The sequence below is a fragment of the Protopterus annectens genome, chromosome 11.part0 (genome assembly GCF_019279795.1).
Source record: "Protopterus annectens isolate FY-2018-M chromosome 11.part0, PAN1.0, whole genome shotgun sequence".
Classification (NCBI taxonomy): domain Eukaryota; kingdom Metazoa; phylum Chordata; order Ceratodontiformes; family Protopteridae; genus Protopterus; species Protopterus annectens.
Genome location: NC_056745.1, coordinates 1,038,798,065 through 1,038,823,587, shown reverse-complemented (window position 1 = coordinate 1,038,823,587; position 25,523 = coordinate 1,038,798,065). Strand labels below are relative to the sequence as shown.

At 43.0% G+C, this 25,523-nt stretch overlaps 1 protein-coding gene across 1 annotated transcript in view; it reads right to left on the bottom strand.

Moving 5' to 3' along the window:
* Window positions 1-25,523, bottom strand: part of CELSR1 (cadherin EGF LAG seven-pass G-type receptor 1) — a 2,549,932-nt gene that overhangs the window by 467,792 nt on the left and 2,056,617 nt on the right. Inside the window, exons 14-15 of the mRNA XM_044088384.1 lie at window positions 17,704-17,824; window positions 9,938-10,121 (exon numbers count right to left, since the gene is read on the bottom strand). Coding sequence (XP_043944319.1) covers window positions 9,938-10,121; window positions 17,704-17,824 — 305 coding nt within the window. The remainder of the gene's footprint in view (window positions 1-9,937; window positions 10,122-17,703; window positions 17,825-25,523) is intronic.

The following is a 25,523-nucleotide window of genomic DNA, read 5'->3' as shown; positions in this document are numbered from 1 at the left end:
GATATTATTTTGTACCTGATAAATCCAGAAAAGGACATAGTGTCGTAGAACATTTTGAGACCGTTTCAAGTCTTTCTGGGAAATAAAATTAATGAAGATAAAACTAAGGCTATAGCCATAAATTATGTACCCACACATGCACTGGTTCAGCAATACATATACTTACAGGGATACACTAAGATGAAGCACTTAGGAGTATGGATTAAAAAGCCTTCTCTTATGGCAGCTAAGAATATGGGGGAAGAGACTGAACAAAAGATAATACAAAAATGGAGAAACCAGAAGGTCTTGTTTATGGATATAGATAATAAGATAGAAGCAGTGAAACTGTTTTAGTCCCTTTAGTTTTATATACAGGTCAGGCATATTTAATCAACCAGAGGAAATGTTGCGGATAATAAGAGGGGAAGAATGCAAAAGTTAAGTAACACAAGTTAATCCTTCCAGTAGAACAAGGTGGTTTAGGATTACCTGATTTGAAGTTTTTTTTTTTAGAGACATACAGTTACAGCTAATTAATATACATAGCACAAGCAGAAATATATAATTCAAGTGGAAAGGGATAATGAAGGCAGGAGGAGTTCAATAACTAAGCAGCGAGTGGAGTTCTGAATGCAGCTCCTAAATGAGAATAGCAACAGTAGTAAGTAGTAGTTGTAGTCTACTTGCTGGACGCTTTAAGAGCAGTATTCTTCTAATGGAGGGCATCTCAGGAATTACCTGGTGCAGAGGCATGGAAACCAAAGTTTCTCGAGGTACTACTGAATTTTCCTCATGAACCCCTACATGACATCTGAGATTTCTGTGTCTGATCCACATAATAAGCTTTCCATCTGAATGCTGTCTTTAGGAAGATAAAGTTGGCCTTTGCGCTCAAAATAACTCTCCAAGAAAATCTCTTAAACTATGCTTGAATTTGAGAGGCTCGGGAAGAAGCCTAGACAAGCCAAATAGTACACAGTGAGTTTCAGTGACCTTTAAATGCCCTCTGTGATAGGTGCTAATATTGATCATAAAGGTAATGGTAAATATGCATGCCATGTCCTCAGATATATGAACACTAGGGCGGGACAGTTTGCAAATACCCTCAAGGTATGGAAAAGTCAAAATGTAGAGAACTGCCTGACTGATAGTGGTACTAGCCCAACTTGAATCTTAGATATGGTTGTAATCCTTGTGGATATGAAGGTGGAAATCATCCAATGTAACCAAAACACCCCTAAAATTCAGACGCACATCTTTTACAATATTCAACACTATACATATACAGTTGATTTAAATTTTGATTTCCATTTTCTAGTGATTGCTTTGTTTGGAAGCCAACAGACTTTAAACTTAATAATGCTTTACTATGTCTAGGCAGTTTAAATCCTGTGTCCAAACTCAAAAGATTAATTTCCTAAGTTAGCGCCATGTGCTCCCCCAATATTTCTAACAGAGTACTCTGTAGGGATTTTTTTTTAAATCTAAAAACTCATTACACTCCCAAAACACATGTTCCCAGTTACCTCATTCTTTCTCATCTCACCTCCAACATTTACTGTCTACATCAGGAAAGAAAATAATTGAGGTCTGCTTGTGGTACAAAAATGCCTATGCAAACACTTCCAAGCAAAAATTCTAAACCTTCTGAACGTTGTTGCATTCTCAAGAGCCACATAGATGCCACCCCATTGTTCCCTTGTAAACTGTTGTAACAGTCTCTCTTCCTAATCTTTTCTAACCTCCACTAATTGAATCTTAAAATTATCATGCAATATTGTACATGCTCTCTTTTTAAACAGCAGCTTTTGTTCTAGATTCAACTAAAAACTCTACCAGAGCAGGTCTTTCCCTTAGGATTTCACTACCCTTTCTCTTTGTCTATTCTCCAATAGCAATCCCTGATAGGAAAGGTGGTCTCGTACAGTTCAAACTTCGTTGGGCATCATCGCATCCTATTAACTTTTTTCTGTAGTTATTTGCTCCCTATACCTTGGTTTATTTTGTAGTTTTCTCCAGTAAATTCCAGCCTCTTTGCCTATTTCACCACCGGCTTCTTATACACTTATTCGTAATCCACTTGAATCTAGTAAAATATGTCTGAATTTTAGGGACAAATGGCTGCAAGTCAGGCCCCAGGGATGCCAACTCAAAGGCATCCTTACAGTAATGGAAAAACAGGGCACCACCTTGGCACCAATTCCTCCATGCCCAACCTGATGCTCCAGTCCCTTTATGCCCTGTACATCTAAGTAACACTTCCTAGACTCCAAGAACTCCTTCGTGCCCTGTTTAAAATGCTCCCTCATAACATTCAAAGTCTCCTCAAAGAAAATATCTTCTAGACAGAGCCCAAACAAATGGCCTCCTCACAATATCTACCACAGCCCATTGCTGATAAAATTTCAGACTGATGCCTGGGCAGAGAATGATCTCATATCTCAGCGGGATGTCCACAAAACTCTGGAAGTTAGACCAGAAGGGCAGATGTTTGCCTTTGGCTAATTCTCAAGAACAATACTCAACAGCAATCCCTGCAATGAACAAACACTAATTCGATAGGTGGATGTGGAGGACCTCTTCTTATTATAAGCATGTTGAAAAACACCAGTATCAATAAAATATCTGCTGCTGTACTATGTTCATATCAGTTCTTTCATTTTGGTAACTTGCTGACATCACTAGAAAGCTTTGCAAACTGAACACTAGGCAGAATGTTGCAGATTTACTAGATGTAGCAGTTGTAGTGGAAGCAACAAATATATCAGACAAAAGGAGCAACAATAGCATATCAGCCTCATTTACAGAAAAAAATGAACCCCCACTCAGTGTTTTTTATCCAAGACTTAGAGAGGTGTGGAACTTTGAGTAACTAGCTTTTCATCAAAAAGGAAATAGAATTAAATTATTTTAATTATTTCAATGCTGCTTAAATACTTAAGTGCACTTACAGTGACCTATGTGATGATACTAGTTGTTACTTTTCTGCTCTGTTCAATCTGATTGTATTTTTTACTTCATTCTGGGATCTTGGTCATGTATTTTAATTAAAAGTTGTGGGAAGATTGTGTTTCTGCCTTATTCTGAACTTCTATTTCCACAAGTAGAATTACTTGTAAAGGCTATTTGTTCATATTTTAAAAGCCACTGGGGCAAAGTCTTGTAGTTAAATTCACAGTTGTGGCAGAACTGTGTACTACTACTAGAAATTGTCCCTTAATCATTTATTACTGCATTTTTTCCATAAACAGTGTTACTGGTAAATTTCTGCATAGCCTGTTGCATTAAACTGTAGCAGAAGTTCAATAGTGAGAGAAGTGTCTCTGCTCCATTTTGTGCTTTTATATTCTGCTTATCATTATTTACCTGCTTGCATTCTGTGTCTGCCCCATTCCCCACTAACGCATCAAGCTAAAGTTTCTGAAAGAGCTCCAATATTGTCTTTATTTGACTGCTAGCCTGCTTGTTCCTTGAAAATTTCCCAACCTTCTGCTGCTGTTGTTTTATAAGGCTGTGTCTCTTCCCTCTGCTCCTTATGATTACTGGATTTTCAAAGTCCGTCCCTCCCCTTTCATTGCTATTGACTGTTGTACAAGCTATTTATGTACTCTTCCCACCCATTATTTTCCACTGATCCATGATACCCCCCCGTGCCCACCCAGCAAACCAGTACTATTTTCGAGTAAACCTTTATTAAATATTGTTGCCTGCTCATATTGCTGGAGCTCAGCAAAGTTTGTAGTTTTACCCTGCATTCCAGAAGCATTTTACTTGCATACAATGCCATCCAGGCAAAGTTAACTACCTTTGATTGCTAAACTGCACTTATTATTTTGAGTGATCGCTTTTTTTTCCTGCTTTTGTTTGTGCATTTCACTGACTTTTTTGTAAAAACATTGCTCTTCCTTTAACTGCTACTGTCTTGAAATTACCTTCAGTGAGGGATTTCCTGCTAGCTATTTAAGTGGTTTGTGTAAGCACTGCACACATGGGTCTCTTCTACTGTTTTTTTTTACATCAGGATGACTGGGTTTTATTCATGTTATTGCAGGAGGTGTTTGACAGGTTTATCTGAGTTGGGAAATACAGAAAAGGACTCATAGTGTAGCCAGGTCATTAGCCAGAGAGCTCGTTATTTAGTTTTCTGTTTTTTCTGTGCTGGTATAAATTTTACATGTTTGTGTGGGTTAGCAGTGCCCTGTACAGTAGCAAACACCTAGAAATCTATTTTTTTTTGTAGATCAGTCCATTAAACTGTAACCTACAAATCAGCATTTGCATTAACTGCTCTACCTTGTGTGCCAACAAGCTTAGAGCAGCTAGTTGGACATCGAGTGGCAATACCTACAGATTTAGTAGAATTCAGTACTGTGTAAACATTAAAGTTAGTAGGATTTAGTTTTGTTTAGCATATTCTGCCCCAATAAAGCATCCTTATTAGTCTGCACAAACAAAGCACCCTTAAGAGCCTTTTAACCCCAATACGCCACCCCTTGTAGCTCACAAATCAAAGGAATGGACATTATGCATATGCAATTTCCTAATTTCTCTAGCCACCTTGGTGGACATGGGCATCTTAAGACAATGTAGCAATTGTCTCATGTTTACTAGCAACCACTTAATTCTTAAAGAATCAGACACAGTATGTGAGAGAAGTACTTACACAATAATACCGGAAGCTAAACTCTCGATGCAAGTCCACATCAGGTTGTCGAAACCACACAAACAACACCTACTTCACACACACACACACACACACACGCAAACACACACAAAATCTTCCTAAACAACAAAGATCACCTAGAACTCCTGATGTCAACGTTATGCCCCACCAAGTCCAAAGGCACACAGAGAAAATCGCCTACCACCACACATACTGTCACTCTCAGTAGAGTCCCAAACACTAAGCCCCAAGGCAAGCAAACACACTTCCCAAGAGGACGCTCACCATAGGGAACTCCACTATAAGATATAGTGATGCCCCTGTCACCAGGCTGAACAAGAAGATAACAATTATTTGCTTATATGGAGGCAGGATCCACCAAACCACATATGTACTCAAGTCATTTCACCACAGGTACCAGTATGATTCCATCACAGTCCATGTAGGTGTAAATCACCTGAAATGTATTTTCCTGGACTACATGAAAAGAAACATTATGGAGCTTTCAGACTATGTGTCTCAGGCTGGTATGAGCCTAACACTGAGCAGCATATTACCATCACCAAGGATGATGCCACAATATGATCAAATAAGGACCGATTTCAAAAGCTGTCTGTCTTTCTAGTGTCATTTTAAAGGGATATAGTATTTACCAACTTGGGAGGACATGGTCAACAGACCATGCTGCTTTGCCAAGGATGGTCTGCACCTTTCGCCTCTAAGCTTTTGAATACTGGCTAAAAATTTATCCACCCCCAAAGTACCTTTTTTAAGCAATGCCAAATTGACAAACCTACAGAAATAGCAAAATCAACTTAACTGAACCTCAAGGTGTTACTGCTCAATGCCAGGAGCCTAAATAAAATCTACACTCAAACCAAGTCCTCCTCACACTCGAGAATACAGATATCTGTGCAGTTACTGTTACATGTTTTAAAGAATCAGCGAGTACCCCAGCACTGCAAGGTTTCAGTGCCTACCACATTTTTAGACCAGTAGTTGCACAGACAAGGGCTAAAGGTGAAGGTGACTCAATATACATCAATACAAAGCACACCTCTATGGTGGTCAAACAGGACGACATGCTGGAGTTCCTCCACATGCAGATCACCTTAGACAAAATATTGTACCACATCCTAGCCAGCTATACGTCACCCTCCATGTGCCAGAAAGCTCAAAAACATATACCTGGACCTACTGGAGGCACTTACCATCCAACCTACCACCCTACTCATGGGCGACTTTATTTACTCCTCTATAGATTGGGAATCCTACACAGCCTCAAATCTACAGGCACAGAGAATCAAGGACTTCATAAATATAAACACCCTTGATCAAAGAGTGACTATGCACACTAGAGGCTCCAATATACTGGACTGCATGCTGACAAATATGGGAGAATTCTGCACCCCCCCATATCTCATCTTCCCTGGTAAGGTCTGACCACAAATCTGTCGCCTTTGAAATCAAAAACTCTGTAATCCCATTAAAACCAGTAACAGGAACTATTCTAAGGCAAATAACCCATTATTATGTGATAGTTTCTCAAAATTCAATGCCATCTCCAAACCCCAAAACAAGCCAGCCTATGCTGAATTGCTTAGAAACTCTGTATAGCCATGTCAATGGCTGAAGAGAGGCTGCTGTACCTACCAGGAGTAAGCCCAGAAATGGCCCAAGAAACAAAATGCTATGGAGACAACTCAAATTAAACAGGATATAGAACAAAAGGAAGAAATTATGGCAAATCAGGAAGGTATTTCCCATGAAAGATAAAAACTCTCATCAAAGTAAATAGGCAATTAATAGGGCAAATTAGGTCAAGCAAAGCCAACTTTGAGGTTTAGCTATCCTCCAGGTGAAAGATACCCATAACTCCTTCTACAGTTTTCTGAAACCTCAAGAGCATCACATAGCAATGTGCTGAACTGGTGGTTAATGGTGTGACATTCACCGAACCTGGAGATACAGTGAAGATGTTAGTGGAAACATTTAGTTCCAACTTTACCTCCCCCCACCATCCCCCTAATAATACCCTCAAACATAACCCCTTTAACTCTAACTAGGGAGAATGTACTGGCTATACTCACTACAGCCAGGAGCACAGCCTTAATGGGCCTGAAAACATCCCAGGATGTCCCCTGAATAGTCTAAAACAGAACTTATCAGGGCCCCTGGAGTCATCACATGACTAATGTCTTAAAACAAGCTTTGTGCCACATGAATGTAGGACTGCAATGGTCACCCCCCTTCATAAGGGAGAACCATCAACAAAAAATGGAAACTACAGACCCATTAAGTCTGACTAGTCTTATTTGCAAAATCATGGGAAGAGTTATCATGGAAATTATCAACAAAGACATAGGAGACCCTCAGACACTGGATCCTTCTCATTTTGGCTGTGTCAAAGGAAGGTCATGTTTACTGAATCTGGTAGACTTCTTTGAAAAGATCAGTAAAGTAATGGATGAAAGGAAAACAGTACATAATGCCTACCTAGAACTGGATAAGGCATATGATACAACACTCCACTCGGGCATTGTCAACAAATTTGTAAAACTAGGTATAAACCCCTGTATAACGCAATGAATAGCTAAGCTAGCTGGCTCACTAATAGGACCCCAAGGGGTTAGAATTGGTTAGGCCACCTACACAAAGAAGACCATCACCAGTGGAGTTACCCATGGCTTTGTGTTAGGCCCACTCCTCTTTCGCATCTACTTCTCAGATGTCAAAGCCAATGTCAAAGGCCTTTGGCTAACCAAGGTTGCATATGACTGCAAACTGGAAGCAGTCAGTGCATCCCCGCATGATGAGAATACCCTTCAGGAAGGTTTAATACAGACAAACTCTTGGTGCCAAAGCCACGGTTTAAAACTTAATACTAAGAAAATGCAATATAGTACCTTATGGGAAGTCTGTCACCCCAGGTAACTATGTCATCAATAAAAAACTCTTAAATGTTGATTCACTAGTCAGGGATCAGGGAACTCATGTACATAGAAACCTAGTCTTCAACCAACATTTGTCCAAGGTAGTAAGAAAATCCTTCTATGCTGTTGAACTTATAAGCAAGGGCATGGCATCTAAGCCAGACAGGTCATCATACCACTGTACTCGGCCCTCATCAGGCCCATCAAAGAATATAATGCCCCCTTCAATATGTTCCTGACTAGACACATGCAACAAATGGAATGTCCACAAAAGTTCCTTACAAAAAGAATACAAGGAGTAAAACACAATGCCCTACACTGATTGCCTCAAAGCTCTCTCTCTTTCTTGGTATCATACAGACTTCTGAGAGGTGATCTTTGCCTGGCATATAAGATGCCCCTGGACCCTGTTTTCATGAATCTTTTGCATTAAAACTACTTGATTAAAAGAACCAAATTTTACTTGCAACATAAACAGGACATGTTGGAGACTGATGTTTCTAAGAGAATCCCCATTCTCTGGAACTGGCTCCCCATCCATGTGAAGCAGAGTTTCTCCCTATCCTTATTTACTTGCAACTTGGACCAATGGATGGATAATCAGAAATTCACCCCTGGTCCGTCTCTTGTGCCTCTGATGGCCAGACGCAGTCAGTAAATCGCCCCCTACAAATCAAATTTGTGGGTCACATTTGGGTTGCATGGCTAGGCTTTTAAGGGCCCTAATCATTGCTAGCCTTGTATAAACCTATGAACTCACTACTGGCAGGTCATATATAAACATCTGCAATCTCAGCAGCTTCTCATGGGCTCTATGGTCTTTTCATATTGGCCTGACAGTTCAAAATCAAAACATCTGCTGAGGCAGAAGTTGTGTATACTTGTTACTGTCAAGAAAAGAAAAGCTCTTATTTTAATATTTAAAGTTGTTCTGAGTACCTATGGCAGGTTAGCTTCTAGCGAACATTGCAGCTCTTAACAAAAAAGGCAGAACACAATTCACAAACTACAATCACTTAGCTATTTCATACCATGCAGCAAAAAAAAAAAAAAGTAGCTCCTCATGGTGGACAAAAGTAGAATTAATAATGAAGTCTTGCATGAAATCTTTGAGTTTATTAAATGCATGTTAATGGTCTATTACTTCAAAGAAAATGACATACTGTATCTGTACCTCACAGTAGGAGTAATACGATTCTCAGAATGTACCTCACAAAAAAATGCCAAGAGTTTAAAAAGAAAGCCCGAGATGCAAATTATGATGCTCTATTACTGCTCTTCCACAGAATAAGGGTCCACTTTACATATCTCATTTTCACTGATGTTCTTCCAGTGAAGGGAGCAAAGCAAACACAAAGCATCAGGTGAAGAGAAAATCTGTCACAGTTATGTAGAAGCACCATGGCAGAATTGCCAGCTCCTGAACAAGGCAGCATCACCTTTCGTACTCTACAAGCACAGATTCAGTTAATTACAGCCCAGTCAGCAAGCATATATGTGTACAGTCAATGGGCTTGATCCTGCAACAAAATACAGCAGCACCCAAACCTGATGTCTATCGACTGGTACAGGGAATTCTTTCTATACTGCTGAAGTAAACACTGATAAAGCTTTTTTTTTTTTAACTTTCTGACTACTGCTCAGCAGTAAACAGAGCTGTGAAAACCAATCCAAACTCTTGTCCTTTCATTTTTGATACTAGATCTCAACCAATGTGAATGATAATAATGACCTTAAAATTTTCCTTTATGACTGCTAAGTTTTTCAGTACAGGAATTTATACTGCATTTTACAATGCTACTTTTCTGTGTGGCTGAATTGTTTCGATATTAATGTGGATCTGGGCCAAACTGTACATCCCTATATCAAACCATTCTCTGATTCAGGTAGCAAGCAGAGACATTTACAATATTTGGCTAAACATTAACATAGACTATAAACTGGTGAATGACAGATATCTGCCTCTAAAATCAGCCAACTGACCACCAGTAATGGCGGCCAAAATGCACAGGAACAATGGCTTCTGTACATAAAAATAGGAACATTATGATGTCATGGGAAGACCCAATACGACACATGTCAAAACAGATTGTTTTGCTTTCCTTCCACCAGTAAATTTACTCCTCTAATAATGCAAGCAACACAGATCTGACATTCAAGTCTGCCTTTTCCCTTAAAGCAGTAGTTGGTTTGAGATTTGCTGCATGCTCACTTACATCTGCCAAGCCAGTTTCCAGAGTAACAGGCAAACACAGTTAAAGTGAGACTATCATGCCAGTTAAACTGCAGGACCAACAGGACCAACACATGCACATTTTTCTATCTCCATCCTCAGTAACCTAGAAGTTTATCAATATACCTTGACAACCGCTGCTCGTAACCTCAGCAAAGGGACTGTCACAAAGGTTGCACTGCCGTCCAATCACTCCAGCCTTGCATGGGCACTGGCCTGTCTGTGCATTGCAGATGCGAGCTTTTGAACCAGTAGGGAAACAGTCACATGGGTAGCAGGTGTCACTGTCTTGCAACCTATAATAATTTTCCTGAAAGGTAAAGCATATGGAAAGACAATTTAATATAATCTAATCTCATATAGAATTACCTTCTTTCATCCAGAAGAACCACAGCAAGAAGTCATACACCTAAACAGATTACTACAGAAAAGCAATGGCACAGAATGCATACCATGTGATGAAAAAAGAAGTTATGTCCTCACTATAATGTTCCATCTGAGTAGTTATACTTCATTTTTCTGCAACCTGTGGGTATACGGATCCATATCGAATCCGAGCCGGCAACTTTTATTCTAGCATCTGCTCCAAGCTCCGAGCTCCTCCCCCTACCCATAATACACCACCATCTCCTATGTTCTCTCAGATAGTTTGCTGCAACTATACATATTAGCAACTCAACTAAATAACCTAACATGTTTATTCACATGAAAAGGTCAAGGGGACGGAGGGTGGGAAGGTTGCAGAAAAATTAAATATAACTACTCAGATGGAACGTTATGGTGAGTACATAACTTCTTTATCTGAAGTAGTTAACTTAATTTTATCTGCAACTTGTGGGACAGAGTCCCCAGCTACTCAACAAATCCTGGGAGGCCCTCATGGAAGGATATTCTTGAGCACCGCAGAGCCAAAGGATGCTCTCCCTCTGGAAATCAGATCTAACTTGCAATGGGAGATGAAAGTACGAGAATTTGCCCAAGTTGCTGCTGCACAAATGTCATCCAAAGGAACCTTAGACCAAAAAGCAGCAGAAGTCGCCATGGACCTGTAGAGTGAGCTTTTATCAGACCAGGACGAGATAACCTGATTGGCTTTGTAAATGTGTAGAATGCAAAGAGTGATCCATCTGGCTAAAAAAACCTTGGAAATGGCCTTGCCCAAACGAGGTTTGGAAAATGAGACAAATAATTGATCGGACTTATGGAAGGGTTGTGTTCTATGAAGGTAGAAATGAAGTTGTCTATGAACATCTAACAAATGAAGTTTATATTCCCCTTTGTTCTGAAAATTTGGAAAGAAAACAGGAAGATTAATTGTTTGGTTTATGTTTGACTGAGATGCCACTTTGGGTAAAAAAGAAGGATTTGAACGGAGAGAGACCCTGTCCTTATGGAAGACCAAATAAAGAGGCACGGCAGACAAAGCCTGCAGCTCAGAGACCCTCCTAGCCGACGTAATAGCCACTAAGAAGGCTGTCTTCCAAGACAAAAACTTTAGATCCATTGCTGCAGCAGGTTCAAAAGGAGGAGATACTAATGTCTTAAGTACCAAAGTGAGATCCCAATGAGGAACTGAATCTTTGATGGGAGGGCGCAGAAGGAAGGTGCCTTTTAAGAAGGCTTTACATAGCCACAAAGAGGCGATTGCAGTCTTATTCTCACCTGCATGAAAATTAGAAATGGCTGCCAGCTGTACTTTCACCGTGGAGAAGCTAGCTCCTTGCTGAAAAATACTAGTTAAGAATTCCAATACTGCTGGAACAGGGGCTGTAAAAGGATCCAGGTTTCTCTGAGATGCCCAGATAGAGAAACATCTCCATTTACTGTGACAGACCTTCCTAGAGGAATCTTTAAGAGAAGCCACAAGTATTGATTTTACAGGAGATGAAATACCGGGAGTCCTGGCAATCAAGGGAACTGGAGCAGCCAAGCTGTCAGCTTTAGACTGTCCAGATTGGGAGGGTAAGCACTCGAAGAATGAGAGATTAGATCCGGACAGGGATCCAGAATCCACGGAGGCACTAGAAGGTGAAAACAAAGGAAGGGGAACCAAACTTGATGAGGCCAGAATGGGGCAATGAGGATCACTATGTACCTCAGTCGACAGGCTTTCTGAAGAAACTTTGGAATGAGTGGTAACAGTGGGTAAGCATACAGTAACCCGGAGGGCCAAACATGGACTAGAGCGTCTCTGGGGGCATCCCCTGGTGAGGGAATCAGAGCGAATAACTCGCTGCACTTCGCGTTGGAAGGAGATACGAAGAGATCACAGCAAGGAATATCTCCTCCGCTACTGACTGTTTCAGAGACCACTCGTACAGCATCAGAATAGCCCGACTCAATCTGTCCGCTAAAATGCTGGAGCATCCCGGGATGTGCGTTGCAATCAGAAACCGACCAGTGGAAATCTCCCACTCCCACACTGTCATGGCCTCGTGACACAGAGGATAAGATCTGGTTCCCCCCTGCTTGTTGATATATCAGACAACCGACATGCTGTCTGACTGAATTGCAATCGTACCCAGAGGAAGGACAGTGTGGAAGGCTTTCAATGCTAAAAGCACTGCCCTCATCTCTAGAACATTTATGTGCAACTTGGTCTCTATCTGGAACCACGTGCCTTGGACTATCCTTCCCAAACAATGCCCCCCCCCCCCACCCGAGTTGGGAGGTGTCCGTGGTCACTGTGGCTTGGGCTGGAGAAGACACAAAAGGGCATCCCGCTGCAACCTCAAGTAAAGGAGCCACCAAAGGAGAGACGTCCTGCAGGTATGACTGATCCTTATCGGAAAATCCATGGGCAGGTCTAGCCAAGACCATTGGACAGCTAGAGTCCATTGAAGGACCCGCATATGGAGGTGTGTGCAAGGGAGAATAGAAACAGAGGCAGCCATGGAGCCCAGGGCCCGAAGCACATCGCTCGCCTTTGGACATTTGAAGTTCACGATTAGAGCTTTGTGGTATCTGAGGTGTGAGATCCTGTCAGATGTTAAGAAAACTTTTAGCTGCAAAGTGTCTAGCCAAGCCCAGATGAAGTCTAGAACTTGTACTGGTTGCAAAAGGGATTTGTGGACATTGACTGTAATCCCCAGCCGATCTGCCAAAAGGAGAAAGTAGTCTCGGGCCAGACACAGAAGACGCTTGGTGGACGCAGCAAAGAGCCAGTCGTCCAGGTAAGGAAATACCTGAATTCCCTGAAGCCGCAGATGAGCTGCTACTATGGCCATTACCTTGGTGAACACCTTGGGGGCTGTGGTGAGATCAAAGGGTAGAGCTCTGAACGGGAAGTGACTGGCTCCAAGTTGGAAGCGAAGAAACCCCCTGGAGCTTCTGTGGACCTTGATATGGTAGTAAGCATCCTGGAGGTCTAACGAGCACATCCAGTCGCACTCTCTGAGATAAGGTAGAATGGACTGTAGGGTGACCATCCGGAACTTTTGTTTGGCAACAGACAGGTTCAAGGTTGACAGGTCCAAAATGGGTGTGAGGTCCCCCGTCTTTTTTGGCACTAAAAAGAACCTGGAGTAAACATCTAATCTGGACTGGTCGAGGGGGGCCGGTTCGATGGCTCATTTGTGAAGCAGCTTTGAAACCTCTAGAGCTGCGGCCTCCCTGTGAGTGGGTGGAACATCCAGGAGGCGTCATGTAGCACTTGGCGGGGCAAGAAATGGGATAGTGTAGCCTCTGGATATTATTTGTAGCACCCAACGATCTGCAGTTATGGACTCCCATGCCACTGGGTGTAATGATAATCTCCCCCCGACTGCCCCAGAGTACGACAGTCGGGCAACCCCTCAGGGCTGCTGAGTGGGCCTGTCAGAAAAAGGTTCCCTAGACCCGAAGTTCCTGGGACCCCCTCTACCTCTGGGTTGGTGTTGATCCAGTCTCCCTCTGCCTCTGGGGGAAGAGTTTCCTGAAACTCCCAAAAAAACTGTGATTTCTGGAACCACATCTTCTTTTTCCCACTTTGGTTCCTAGAAAAGGACCGCTGAAGGTTAGGGAAGTGGATCCCGATGGCAGACAAAGTCTTCCCGTCTTTCTTGCTCTGCACAAGAGTGTCACGTACTGTCTTCCCGAAAAGGGAGGAACCGTCATAGGGAGCATTAGTAAAAGACACCTTGAAAGGGTCCACAAACTGACACAACCTGAGCCAGGCGTGATGCCTCATGGCTACGCCTGTCCCAGCCACCCTAGCTGCTCCTTCTGTGGCGTGGGAAAAGAGATGCATGGACGTGTTTGATACCGACTTCAGAGTCGACATTTTTGCAGAGAACAGTTGTTTGTCCTGCTGCGAAAAGGACTCTAGGGGAGACTCAGCGAATTCCGAAACATGGTCCCGCTGCAGCCGTATCACATGTGCCAAATAGTTCAGTGCATGGATGGCAAAGGTCGCTGACGAATAAACGTGCTTCCCAAACCTATCCACCGACCTGAACCTCTTGTCCGGAGCATGGGCTGAGGGATTCTCCTGTGCCAGTTCCTTCTTGGTGGCTGCTGCGACCACCATAGCATCAACGGGGGCTCCTTTAGACCAAGGTTGTCTGTCGGTGGGAGGAGAAAGAATCTTGTCAGGTCGTTTGGGGATGGGCTCTACTGTGTCAGGCTCCTTCCATGCCCATGTGGTGATAAGTTCCACCAAGGGGTCCACTGGCGGGGACACCCAGGAAGAAGATGGGCCCATGCCAAAGGCCTCCAGGAACATGGACTCATCCGTAGAAGGTTTTGGGGCTGACCAACCTCCCCTCTGGCGGAGGATCTCCATGATGTCTCCAAAGGAGACATCTTCGGGAGGTGACCTGGGGGAACCTTCTCCTTCATCTAAATCCATGTTCATAGTGAGGGACTCAGGGGAGTCCAAATGCCTCCTTTTGCACTTGCACTTACGGGGGGGCCCTCTTCAGTGGGACTCTCTGAAGAGGACTTGTGAGCCACGGGGGGTTCCTCAAGGGGAAGAGCCTGGGGCTCCTCTGGCACGGGCTGTCTCTGAGAGAGGATGAAGGGAGTCGTTGCCAAATCCAGTGGAGTCTGGATGGAATCCAAGGAAATGGGCTGAGATCTCAATCCCTGACAGAGAACCCCCTCCACCACTCTGAACGCCAAAGGAGAGCATACCTCCTTGGCACCCAGCAAGGAAAAAGCTCTCCCCGGGTCCGAAGTAGGGATCTGAGTCGAAGCGAGGGTAGCCTGAGGTCCAAGGGAACGGTTCAGATCTGAAAAGGTCGGAGCCGAAGAAGGATCCATTCCCTGGGGTCCGACTCCCTGTCCACACCTCCAAGAGTTGCTCGCATCCAAATTGGCAGGATCCGAGGAACTCAAGTTAACAGCCAGAGTTGAGGTTGGTGGAACCGTCGGCGCCGAGCTACCAGCTCCAAAGAGTCTCGGATCCAAGAACCCTGAAGCAGCCGCACAGATCGGGGAAGGAGAGATGGGGGGGGGAGGGCATGGAGGTCCCCCCTCCAAAGGGAGAGGGGCCTGGCAAGACTCCCATCTGTATCTGTGTCTGAATGAATATCCGCATCATCCTGTCCATGTCCAAATCCGATAGGCTCTGAATCGATCGCGAAGAGGCTACCAACTCTGATCTGGCTGGTCTGCGCTGTAAGGGTGAGGAATGCCTAGGATCAGAAGACTCCAACGGCTCCGGCGAGAAACGGAGAAGCTGGCCTCAAAGTCTTGGATGGTGGAGTAGGGAAAGATTCCCTGTCCGGGGACCTCTTGTGAGGCCTATCCCTCTTCCTCTCTCTATCCTCCTTGTGCCTTTTTCTGTCCTTATCTTTTTCTCTCTCTCTTGCTTTTTCTTTATCTTTGTCTCCCCCAACACCAGAACAAGTGGGAGTTTGAGTCCCTGTCTGCGTGGGTGGTTGGGCGGGAGTACCTGAGACCAAGGCCGTGGCAGTATCCAGCATGGAGGCAGGGAGAAGACCCTTGGCAACTAACTTGGCCTTCCTGTCCCTGAAGGCCCTCGGGTTAAAGCCTGCACAGATTGAACACTTTGTTGATAAATGGGGCACTCCCAAACATATTACACACAGAGTGTGACCATCAGCTGGTGAGAGCTTATGGCCACACTTTGTGCATTTTTTGAAAACCGACTTAGGCTGATCAGCCATAGTCTAACACTAATCACCACTCCCTAAAGATAACATACACACTAACTCACGCTGAAGAGAAGTGGGCCTAGAACTAATTTCAACAATAAAAAAAACTTTTTTTTTTTTTTTGAAGCCATACCGATGAACAGCATACACTAAAGAGGGGAGGAAGGGAAAACTAACTACCACTTGCACACAAAAACAGAATGAACTTACTTACTTATCCCTGAAGCTCAGGGCAAAGGAGTTCACGATGCTTACTATGGTGCGGCAAACGAGATTTGAGGGAAGATAGGAGATGGTGGTGTACATTAAGGGTAATGGGAGGAGCTCGGAGCTTGGAGCAAATGCTGGAAAAAAAAGTTTGCCGGCTCGGATCCGATATGGATCCATATACCCACAGGTTGCAGATAAAATTAAGTTAACTACTTCAGATATAATGTTCAGTGATCTGTAAATCATTACTACCCAATAATGGTAAACCAAGGAAGGGGAAACAGATTTAAGTTAAATATTCTAATACAATTGGAGAAATGTACAGAAAATGATTTTAATCACATTAGTATCACATTGTGGCTTTCAACAGCAAATTCCACAGGAAAAAAAGTTCTTGTACGCAACACATACATGCTAACCAGACCTTTGTAAGGTCAGGACACTCACCCAGTATGCTCATGCATCAATACACATATTTTATGGGTCAAAATGACTCAAATGTAGCTAAAAATAATAAGGTAGTAAGCACCAGACTGGAATAAAGAGTGCTCTCCTGAAATTAGGATGCCAATATAATTAAAACAGGACTTTACTGTAAAAATTGACAGTCAAAAATGTGGTGATACGTTGTCATTTCTAGACCTGATATATAGGTTTTTAAACACAAAAAAATTCCAGTGTTCACACTGAGGAAGGATGCATGCCCGAAAGCTTTGTGTTTTATTAAAGAAGTTTTGTTGTATTGAAGCTGCTATCAAATGTTTCCTTACAATGGAATTTTTTGCACTTGATATTGCTGTGACAGTGAAGGTTTACCTTTGTGCTGGTCCCTATTTTGTTGTATATAGGATTTTAAACTCATGTGACCTTCCCTTGTCTGGAAAGGCCATCATCTACAAGTACCAGTGTTCACTAACCTGTTTTGCGCATCTTCTTCAGTAAGTCTTTGCAAAAGGGTTATGATTGCTTAATCTAGTCACACACACATATCTGATAAAGCACAATGAAAGGTCTTTGCCATGAGTCCCAGGGCCTACAAAATCTTTCAGTTTGGAGATCATGAACCTTTCATACATTTACCATTTTTATACATAATTATCTCCACTTCAAAAAAAGGGGGTTAATAAACTTCACATGTTCACCAACTTCACGTGATCAAAATAAGACTTTATAATTTAGGTGCTTGAAATATTCTGTATTTTTCATGGTTGTGACTGACTATAGGCTCACTCCGTGGTTCAGTGTGAAAATAAAGAACTGTGTAAAGGCTACTTGGAAAAAATATTAGTGAAAAAAATGAATGGCAACTGAAAGACTTGCCTGGATGAAGATACATAAAGAAAAGTGTTCAGTGGTTACATAGGCATGTAACTAATTTAAATGCAGAATAGAGGAAGACTATGGCAGCTGTCCTTTAAGGTTACAAAAACACATCAATAAGGAAAAAAATCATTCTTACACACACAGAGCAAGCCTGCACTTGTAAACAATAATGAAAATATTTTTTATAGTCTCTGCCTTTTTGAGCTGGTTTCTTTTTGATTTTACAGAAAAACGTAACAGCCCAAAGGACTGTCTACTCACCTTACATCGACATTCCCCAGTGGTCTTGTTACAGTCTGGATCAAACCCTTTGCTAGTATCACAGCTGCAAGGGCCGCATATCGGAATTCCCCACCAGCCTCTCGGACAAGGCAAATTAATCCTGGAAATAAACCAGAGCTTTGTTAGGTATTACTCCAAGACAAGTAGAAACACATTTTGCAATGCATCCTGAACATAATCACTCCATCTCTGGAATGAAGGGACAGATTTTGTTACTTCTAAAAACCCTTTCTCTAGGTACTATTTGCCAAGAAGTAGAAATTATCTGTGGCAAACTGCATTTGGGAAAACATGAGCTGTCTGAAACCTGTGGCCGATTATTCAACAGCTTTCAGATTTTAATGGTTCAGTCCTCAGATCTCATGGGGAAAAATGCTTTCATGTCTACACTTTATCCAGAAAAGGATAGCAGAGGAGAAAACTTTCCCCATCCTCTTGTTTTTTCAAAGCTAAAGAAAAGGACTACAAGAAAGCAAATGAGCTATGAGAAAAAAATGTTTAACTTTAAAAACAGAAATCTATTAATGGAGAATTGAACAAAAAATCTAGTCAGGGGAAGTAGGCATGATGGCGTGTAGAGCAAAGACTGAAGAAAATTGTGCATAAATGTGGGTGCCCAAGAACTAAAGGATTTAGCCTTACACACACGCGCGTGTGCGCAAACACACACACACAACACACACACTTAGAGGCAGTCCATATTGTAACATTTTGATTAAAGGAAAAAAAATTACGGAAAGTATAAGTTTATGATAAGTTCAGAAAAGGTTGAATGAATGTAACAGAATAAATAAGAGGTGGATGAGTGAGTAGGATTTGAATGTAAAGTACGTAAGTGATGCATACTGGCTACTGAATCCCAGTCACAGAGTGTGTCCATATTAATAGAAAACTACTTGCTCAAAACTGGACAAGAACGGCCATCATGAACAAATGTTCTTGGCCTCTGTGAAGAGTACAAACAGATCTTTCGGTATCACATACCTTTACTAAAATCTGAAGCCATTTTATGGAGACAGCAGTAAATATGGTTAGAATACTGAGATGTACAGACACATGAGCTGTTACAAGCAGAAAAGTATAGTTGTGTAAAATCTTACCATAACCACAGACGTCCTTCTCTTCCATGTTGCAGTATTCTTAGTGTGGGATTCTCTGCCTCAGGCGATTCGAAAGTTGGCTCCTATACCAAAGCTTAAGTGTGGCTGCTGTTGGTGCGTGGGACGTCCCACGCAGGGCCATAAACTTGGAGCCTTGAATGTGACGTCTGCACACACATACCACAGAACTAACTGCCTAGTCGGACAGTGTGCTAGGTACAGCCAAATGATGTCCTCCAGAAGTGCGAAGTGCCATTGCTGCAGAGAGTGACCATAGTCTACGTGGTGTTCCAGGGTGCTACACAGACAGGTGAAAAGGAATTCAGGGGGAGAGGTGGGAGGAATGGAATACTGCAACATGGAAGAGAAGGACATCTATAGTAAAGGTAAGATTTTACACCTATTCTATGTCCTTCTATTCCCATGTTGCAGTACTCTTAGTGTGGAAGAGTACCACAGCTTAGGAAGGAGGAAGGGTTGAGATAGACGTAGCGGATTCCAGAAATCCCTGCAGGACTGCCCTTGCAAAACCTGCTCTTTTCCGGAGATGTGATCCAATTTGCAGTGTCTGGTAAAGGTGTGTATAGTGGACCAAGTGGCTGCCTCCTGCCCAGGGCTTTGAAGAAGGCTTTGGAGGATGCTACGGCCCTACTACAATGTGCTCTTACTCCCTGAAAGTAAGTCCTTGTCATGGTAGGAGTAGCAGAAGCAGATAGTTTTCCCGATCCAACAGGAGATGGTTTGTTTGGAGACTGCCTTGCCCAGGGTCCTGGGATGAACACATACAAAGACTTGATTAGATTTCCTTATGGACTTAGTCTTGTCCAAATAAAATCTTAGCTGTCTGTGCACATCCAGGGAATGGAGTATTCTTTCACTGTCATTGGTGGGAGAGGGAAAGAAGGTGGGCAGGTGGATGGACTGATTTAATGATAGCTCACTGACCACTTTCAGCATGAAAGAAGAGTTAGTGTGCAGGGTCACTCTGTTTTTGTGGAAGATAGTGTAGGGGGGACAGGCCATGACTGCCTGTAATTCTGATACCCTTCTAGCTGAGGTGAGAGCTACCAGCAGGATTGTTTTCCATGTGCACATTTGAAATGTTGCAGAACTGGCTGGTTCGAATGGGGCCAGTGTGAGTTTTTCTAGGATAAACTTTAGGTCCCAGGGCGGTGGAATGGGCTTCCTCGGTGGCCTGATGTGCAAGACCCTTTCAGGAACAATTTAACATCTAGCCTGGAGAGTAAAGGAGGGTCTAAGGGAAAACAGGCAGAGACTGCAGATAGGTGGACTTTCACTGAAGAATATGAAAGACCTGCCTTGATAACTTCGCACACATAAGATAAGACTACCAGGACATCTGCTAGAAAGGGATCCTTATTGTCTTTGGAGACACCATTTGGAGAATCTTTCCCATTTTAAAATGTAGGATCTCCTTGTGTTAGGTTTCCTGGCCTCCCTCAGGACCAAAAGCATGTCCTCAGAGTAGTGGTGTCTGAAGGGTATTAAAAGTTTATCACCCAGAGAGTTAGACATAACATCTCCAGGTGAGGGTGGATGAGTGTTCTCTTCTGCTGTGTGAGTAGGTCCACCTTTTTGGGTAACTTGTGGTGATTGCCCTTAACAATGAATAGTAAAAGGGGGGACCAATGCTGCCTTGGCCAATAGGGAGTTACCAGCAAGATTTTTGGTATGTCCCTCCTGATCTTCAGGAGGACCTTTTGAATGACAGGGAAGTGAGGAAAGGCATATAGAAACCGTCCCTTCCATGAGATGGAGAAAGCATCCACTTTTCAAGCTAGTGAGGAGTGGTCCTTGGTACAAACTTTTTTCAGTTGTCTGTTCTAACGGGAGGCAAACAAATCTATTTGAGGTGTGCCCCATTGGTGGACAATGTCTAGAAAAACTTCTCTGTTTAACATCCATTCATGATGCAGAGAGGATGATCTGCTGAGAGTATCCGCCTGGTGGTTGTACTGGGATGGGATGTAGGCTGCCTTAAGAGATAAGTTGTTTTTGGAGGCTAGGTCCCAAATCTAGATCGCTAGCCTGCAGAGGAGATAAGACTTGGTCCTCTCTGTTTGCTGCTGTACCTATGACTGTGGTGATGTCTGTGAAGATTTGAAGGGGCCTTGGCTGAAGGATGGGAAGAAAGGTTTTCAGTGCAAAAAGGACTGCAGTCATTTCTCTCACACTGATGTGTTTTTTCTGCAGGGGGTGACTGCCAGTGTTCTTGCACCTTGAGGCTCTTCATGGTTGCCCTCCAGCCCAGGTCTGATGAGTCTGTGTGCGTGTACTGAGCTGGTGTGGGAGGTGAAAGGGAAGTCCTGCTCATCTGAGCTTGTTGGATCCACCACCTTAACTCTGCCTTTAGGATGGGAATCTGGGAGTCTAGAGGGTGGTTGTGTTTGGACCACACATTCTTTAGATACCAGTGTAGCTTTCTGATGTGCATCCTGGCTAATGGTAGCATAGGAATGGTGGTTGCCATAAGGCCTAGAAATCACAGGAATTGTCTTGCTGATAGTTAGTCGACCTGGAGCAGATCATGAAGTGGCCTGTTAGGAAAAGGACTTTTGTCCTGAGGAAGGAATGCCTTCATCAGGTCTGTTCAGATCCTGCAGCCCAGAAAGATTTTGTCCTGCTGTGGTATTAGGGATGATTTGGGGAGATTAAGGGTGAACCCCAGATCTTGTACCAGAGACATGGCAAGCTGCAGATGGTTTTTAGGGTGTCTTCTTTTTCTGCAAGAATGAGGATATCATCTAGGTAGAGGTAGATTTAAATGCCCTTGGTCCTGCGATAGGCTATGGCTGGAGCAAGGCATCTGGTGAAGACCCTGGGTGCAGTGGATAAACCAAAGGGCAAGGCAGTAAACTGAAAGTGAAAGCAGAGCACAATGAAATGTAAGTACTTTCTGTGAGAGGGTTTTACAGGGATGTGGAGATGGGCCTCCTTCAGGTCTAGTGTGACCATGAATACTTGTGCTGGCAGTAGTGGAAGGAGGGTTTTGAGCGATAGCATTCTGAAGGATGGGACTTTTAGAAGAGGTTTAGACAGGACAAATCCAGGATTGGCCTCAATGGGTCATCCTGTTTTGGTACTAGAAATAGCCTTGAGTAAAAACGTTTTCCTTCTTGTCCTGGAGGGACAGGTTCTATGGTTCTACGGGTCAGTAGATCTTGTATAATGTGAGGAATAAGGTTTAGTTGATTTTTGGGTGGGAATGGAATGCCCCCAGCCAAGAGCCTTTCTTTCCAAAAAAGGAAGTATCCCTCTTCTACTACTGCTAGAACCCAGTGATCTGAATTGATTGTTCTCTACAGGGGCAGGCAGTGGGAGAGATGGGCTGACAGGGGGAAATGGGCAAGGCAGTCACGCATTGTAGGTGCCATTTCTGTCATGAAAGGGCTGCCTGGGGGTAGAGGGAGAGGAGACTGGTCTGGTAGAGGTCTGCTCCTGGTTCTTCTCCTATGCCTGGAAGAAGAAGGGGTAGCAGTGGAGGGGGTTCTTCTGACATAGCTGGTCTTAGCTGGATAGTTTTTGTAGTATTTAGGTATAGAGGATACTAGAAGGTGCTTAACGTCTTGAAGCTCCTTGCTTTTCTCCTGAAGATTCTTAAACAGTTCAGCAGACTGCTTCCCAAACAAGAGGTTGTGGTCTAGTGGAGCATCAATAATTTTGGATTTGAAATCCTCAGGCAGGGGTTGAAGCCAAAACCATGAATATCTGCAGAGCACAGATGCAGATGCAGCAGATCTAGCAGAAGCCTCTACTGCATCATAATTGCATCTAATTGAGTGTCTGGCCACCTGAGATGCCAGGGACAGTTTTGATGCTACCTCAGTCTTGCTAGGAGAGTCAGGCAGGGAGGACAGGAGTGTAAGATGCTTGAGATACCAAGTCCAAGGCATACTTAATGTGGGTTTGGTAGTTAAAAGCTCTGAAGGCTAAGGTGGAAGAGGTGTAAACTTTCCTCCCTAGTCTGTCCATGTTTTTGCTGTCTTTGTCAGTGGGCAGAAGGGACGATGATGGGATCAGTCTTGACTGCTTGTTTGGGGCTACACCAATCATGGCAGGGTCTGCCATGGGGGGTTTCACAAGGAATTTGTGGTCATCAGGCACCTTGCAGAAATGCTCAGATCTCTTAGGAGCAGGTGGCTGGGAATCCGGATTTTTAGATGCTGATGTAAATGCATCCAGGTATGCAGGTATAACTGGGGGGATGGCAGATGGTGAGGGAGATTCAATTTGCAAGAGCTCAAAAATATCTTTTTTGGGTTTCAGTCATTTGGGAAGTATCACATTTGAAATATTATTTCATTTTAGTTATGGTCTTCCCAAAAGTGATGCCCTCAGGGGGAGAGTCCCCTTCTATGGATTCCTCACCTGGGGAATAGTATTCCAGGAGAAAGGCTATCTGTGAAGAGTAGGTAACAGACTCATCAGATGATGATGAGTGAATTTCTTCTTCTTCTTCATGAGAAATGGGAGGGAGCATAGAAGCATGTAAGGCAGCCTTGGCCTTAGCACTGGGATAGTGGAGGGAGAAGAGGGCCTAAGAGCAATGAAGGCCTGCATCAAGGACTGAGCAAAAGATTGCCAGCCAGGTAGTCCCTCAGCAGAGGAAGATAAATGTTTACTTTTTTGCTTTCTTTTTAAAGGAGAATTTTTGGGAGAGAGAGGCGGCCTAGTTTCAGGGGCCTGAGCTAAAGCAGAGCCTTCTGCTTCTGGCGTCCGAGACGGGCATCCTGCGGATCCTGATTCTCCCTCAACTTCGGTGGAAACACACTTCTGAGAGATGTCCGTGGATGTGCTGGCTGGTACTTTAGCGATGGCTTCCTCAAGGAGAGCAGACGAAGTAAACAGCGCTAACAAACATCTCTCAACCCCTATATCGACAGCTGGTGGGGTGTCCGACGATGAAGAGGCAGAGAAGCAGGCTGTGAAACCTTGGCCTTTTTCCGAGGTGGTTCCACCTGGGTGGTCGACTCCAGATCCATCCTAAGCACTAGCTTTTTTAGCCCCTGGTTTTCCAAATATAAATTAAGGGTGGCCAGATGGCTTCTAAGCATTTTAGGGACGAAGGATTGGCAAATGGTGCAGGCAGTATGGTCGTGTTTACAGCCTAGACAAAAAAATGTAACAGTCATGGGCATCTTTATGCAAAAATTTGACGTCTGCATCGACATTTATCCTTCTTAGCAAACATTGGCTTAAAAGGAACAACCAAGTCAAGCTCAAGCAATAGTAATTAAAGAATTCCCCAATGGGGTACTTAGCTTTAGACATTTTGATAAGTAGAGGAGTGATGCGATTGATCTGATGTTCGACTGCGGCAGAAAAGTTCTGAGGTCTGTGCGTGCAGACGTCACATTTAAAGCTCCAGGTTTATGGCCCTGCATGTGACATCCCACACACCAACAGCAACCAGGCTTCAGCTTTGGTATAGTAGTCAACGTTCGGGTCGCCTGAGTTAGAGAATCCCACACCAAGAATACTGCAAGATGTGAATAGAAGGACATCAGATAATACTCACAAATATATATGCTGCTGGTAAGATCTCACCTAAATCAAGGATTCAGGATTCACAGAATCCAGTTTCAAAAGGACAAAACAGGTTGGAAACAGCTAAAGGACAACCTCCTGAAGCTATTCCTGGCATAAATAACAGCTCTCAAACTCAACTCAAGAATCAAGGATATCCCAAATCATCGACACTTCTTAAGTACTATTATTACTCACTAAATAATTTGTCAGAATTACTAGACTTTTATTAATGTCCATTTTCTGAAGTATAAGTAATCAAAAATGGCAAAATATGGCATTATTTCATGACCGTAATAACACTGGCTTGTCACAAACTCATAGCCTAAATGTAGGACAGCAGCAAAACTTTTAGCAGAGAGCTGTTGACATGGGCTGTCTTTCCTTGAATTTAACCTGATTCCTGGATCATCACACATGAAGTAAGCATAATTAAATATTTTTTCTCTCAATTCTGGTTCTGCAGTCCCTCTCAACAACATGTTTGATACTTCTTGAACACAGATGGTATTTCCCTTTGGAATTCATCACAGCTGATACCTTACAAGGTCCATGATAACAAGCTCTGTCACTATCAGCTATGCTTCACAGATGAGTGAATGAGCATTCATGTGAAAGAAACTGGACAGCTACAGTTGAAAAAGTGAGTGAGTATGTTTGGAGAGGAGAGCTACCTGCAGCTAAGATATTTAAAGACTATGGAAAGGCAACTAAATTGGTCAGTTTGTGGCAGAAACAAGATTATGACCGACATGCCATGTTTAGAGTTTTAACTAACAAAATTCAAAAGAAGTAATTGGAAAAATACTACTGACATCTCCAGAAGCATGGAAAATACAGTAATTTAAGAGTACAACACACTTCGTCAAATGAGAAAGGGCAGTGAAAGAAATGAAGTGGTAATACAACTTCACATTAAGGGGGACAAAGTACACTGCAGGAAAAAGCAGCTTTGGTTGAAAAACAAAATCATGCCAGTATGATATAGTCCCCACTATGGAACTTAAAGGCAGAACAAATTAGAAAATAATAGTAACAATTTGGAGTGATACAAGGGCATCAGTACAACACAGAAGATTAAGATATAAACAAAAAAAAGAAGTTATGTACTTACCATAACGTTTCATGTGAGTTGTTTCTCGCCTTTATTCT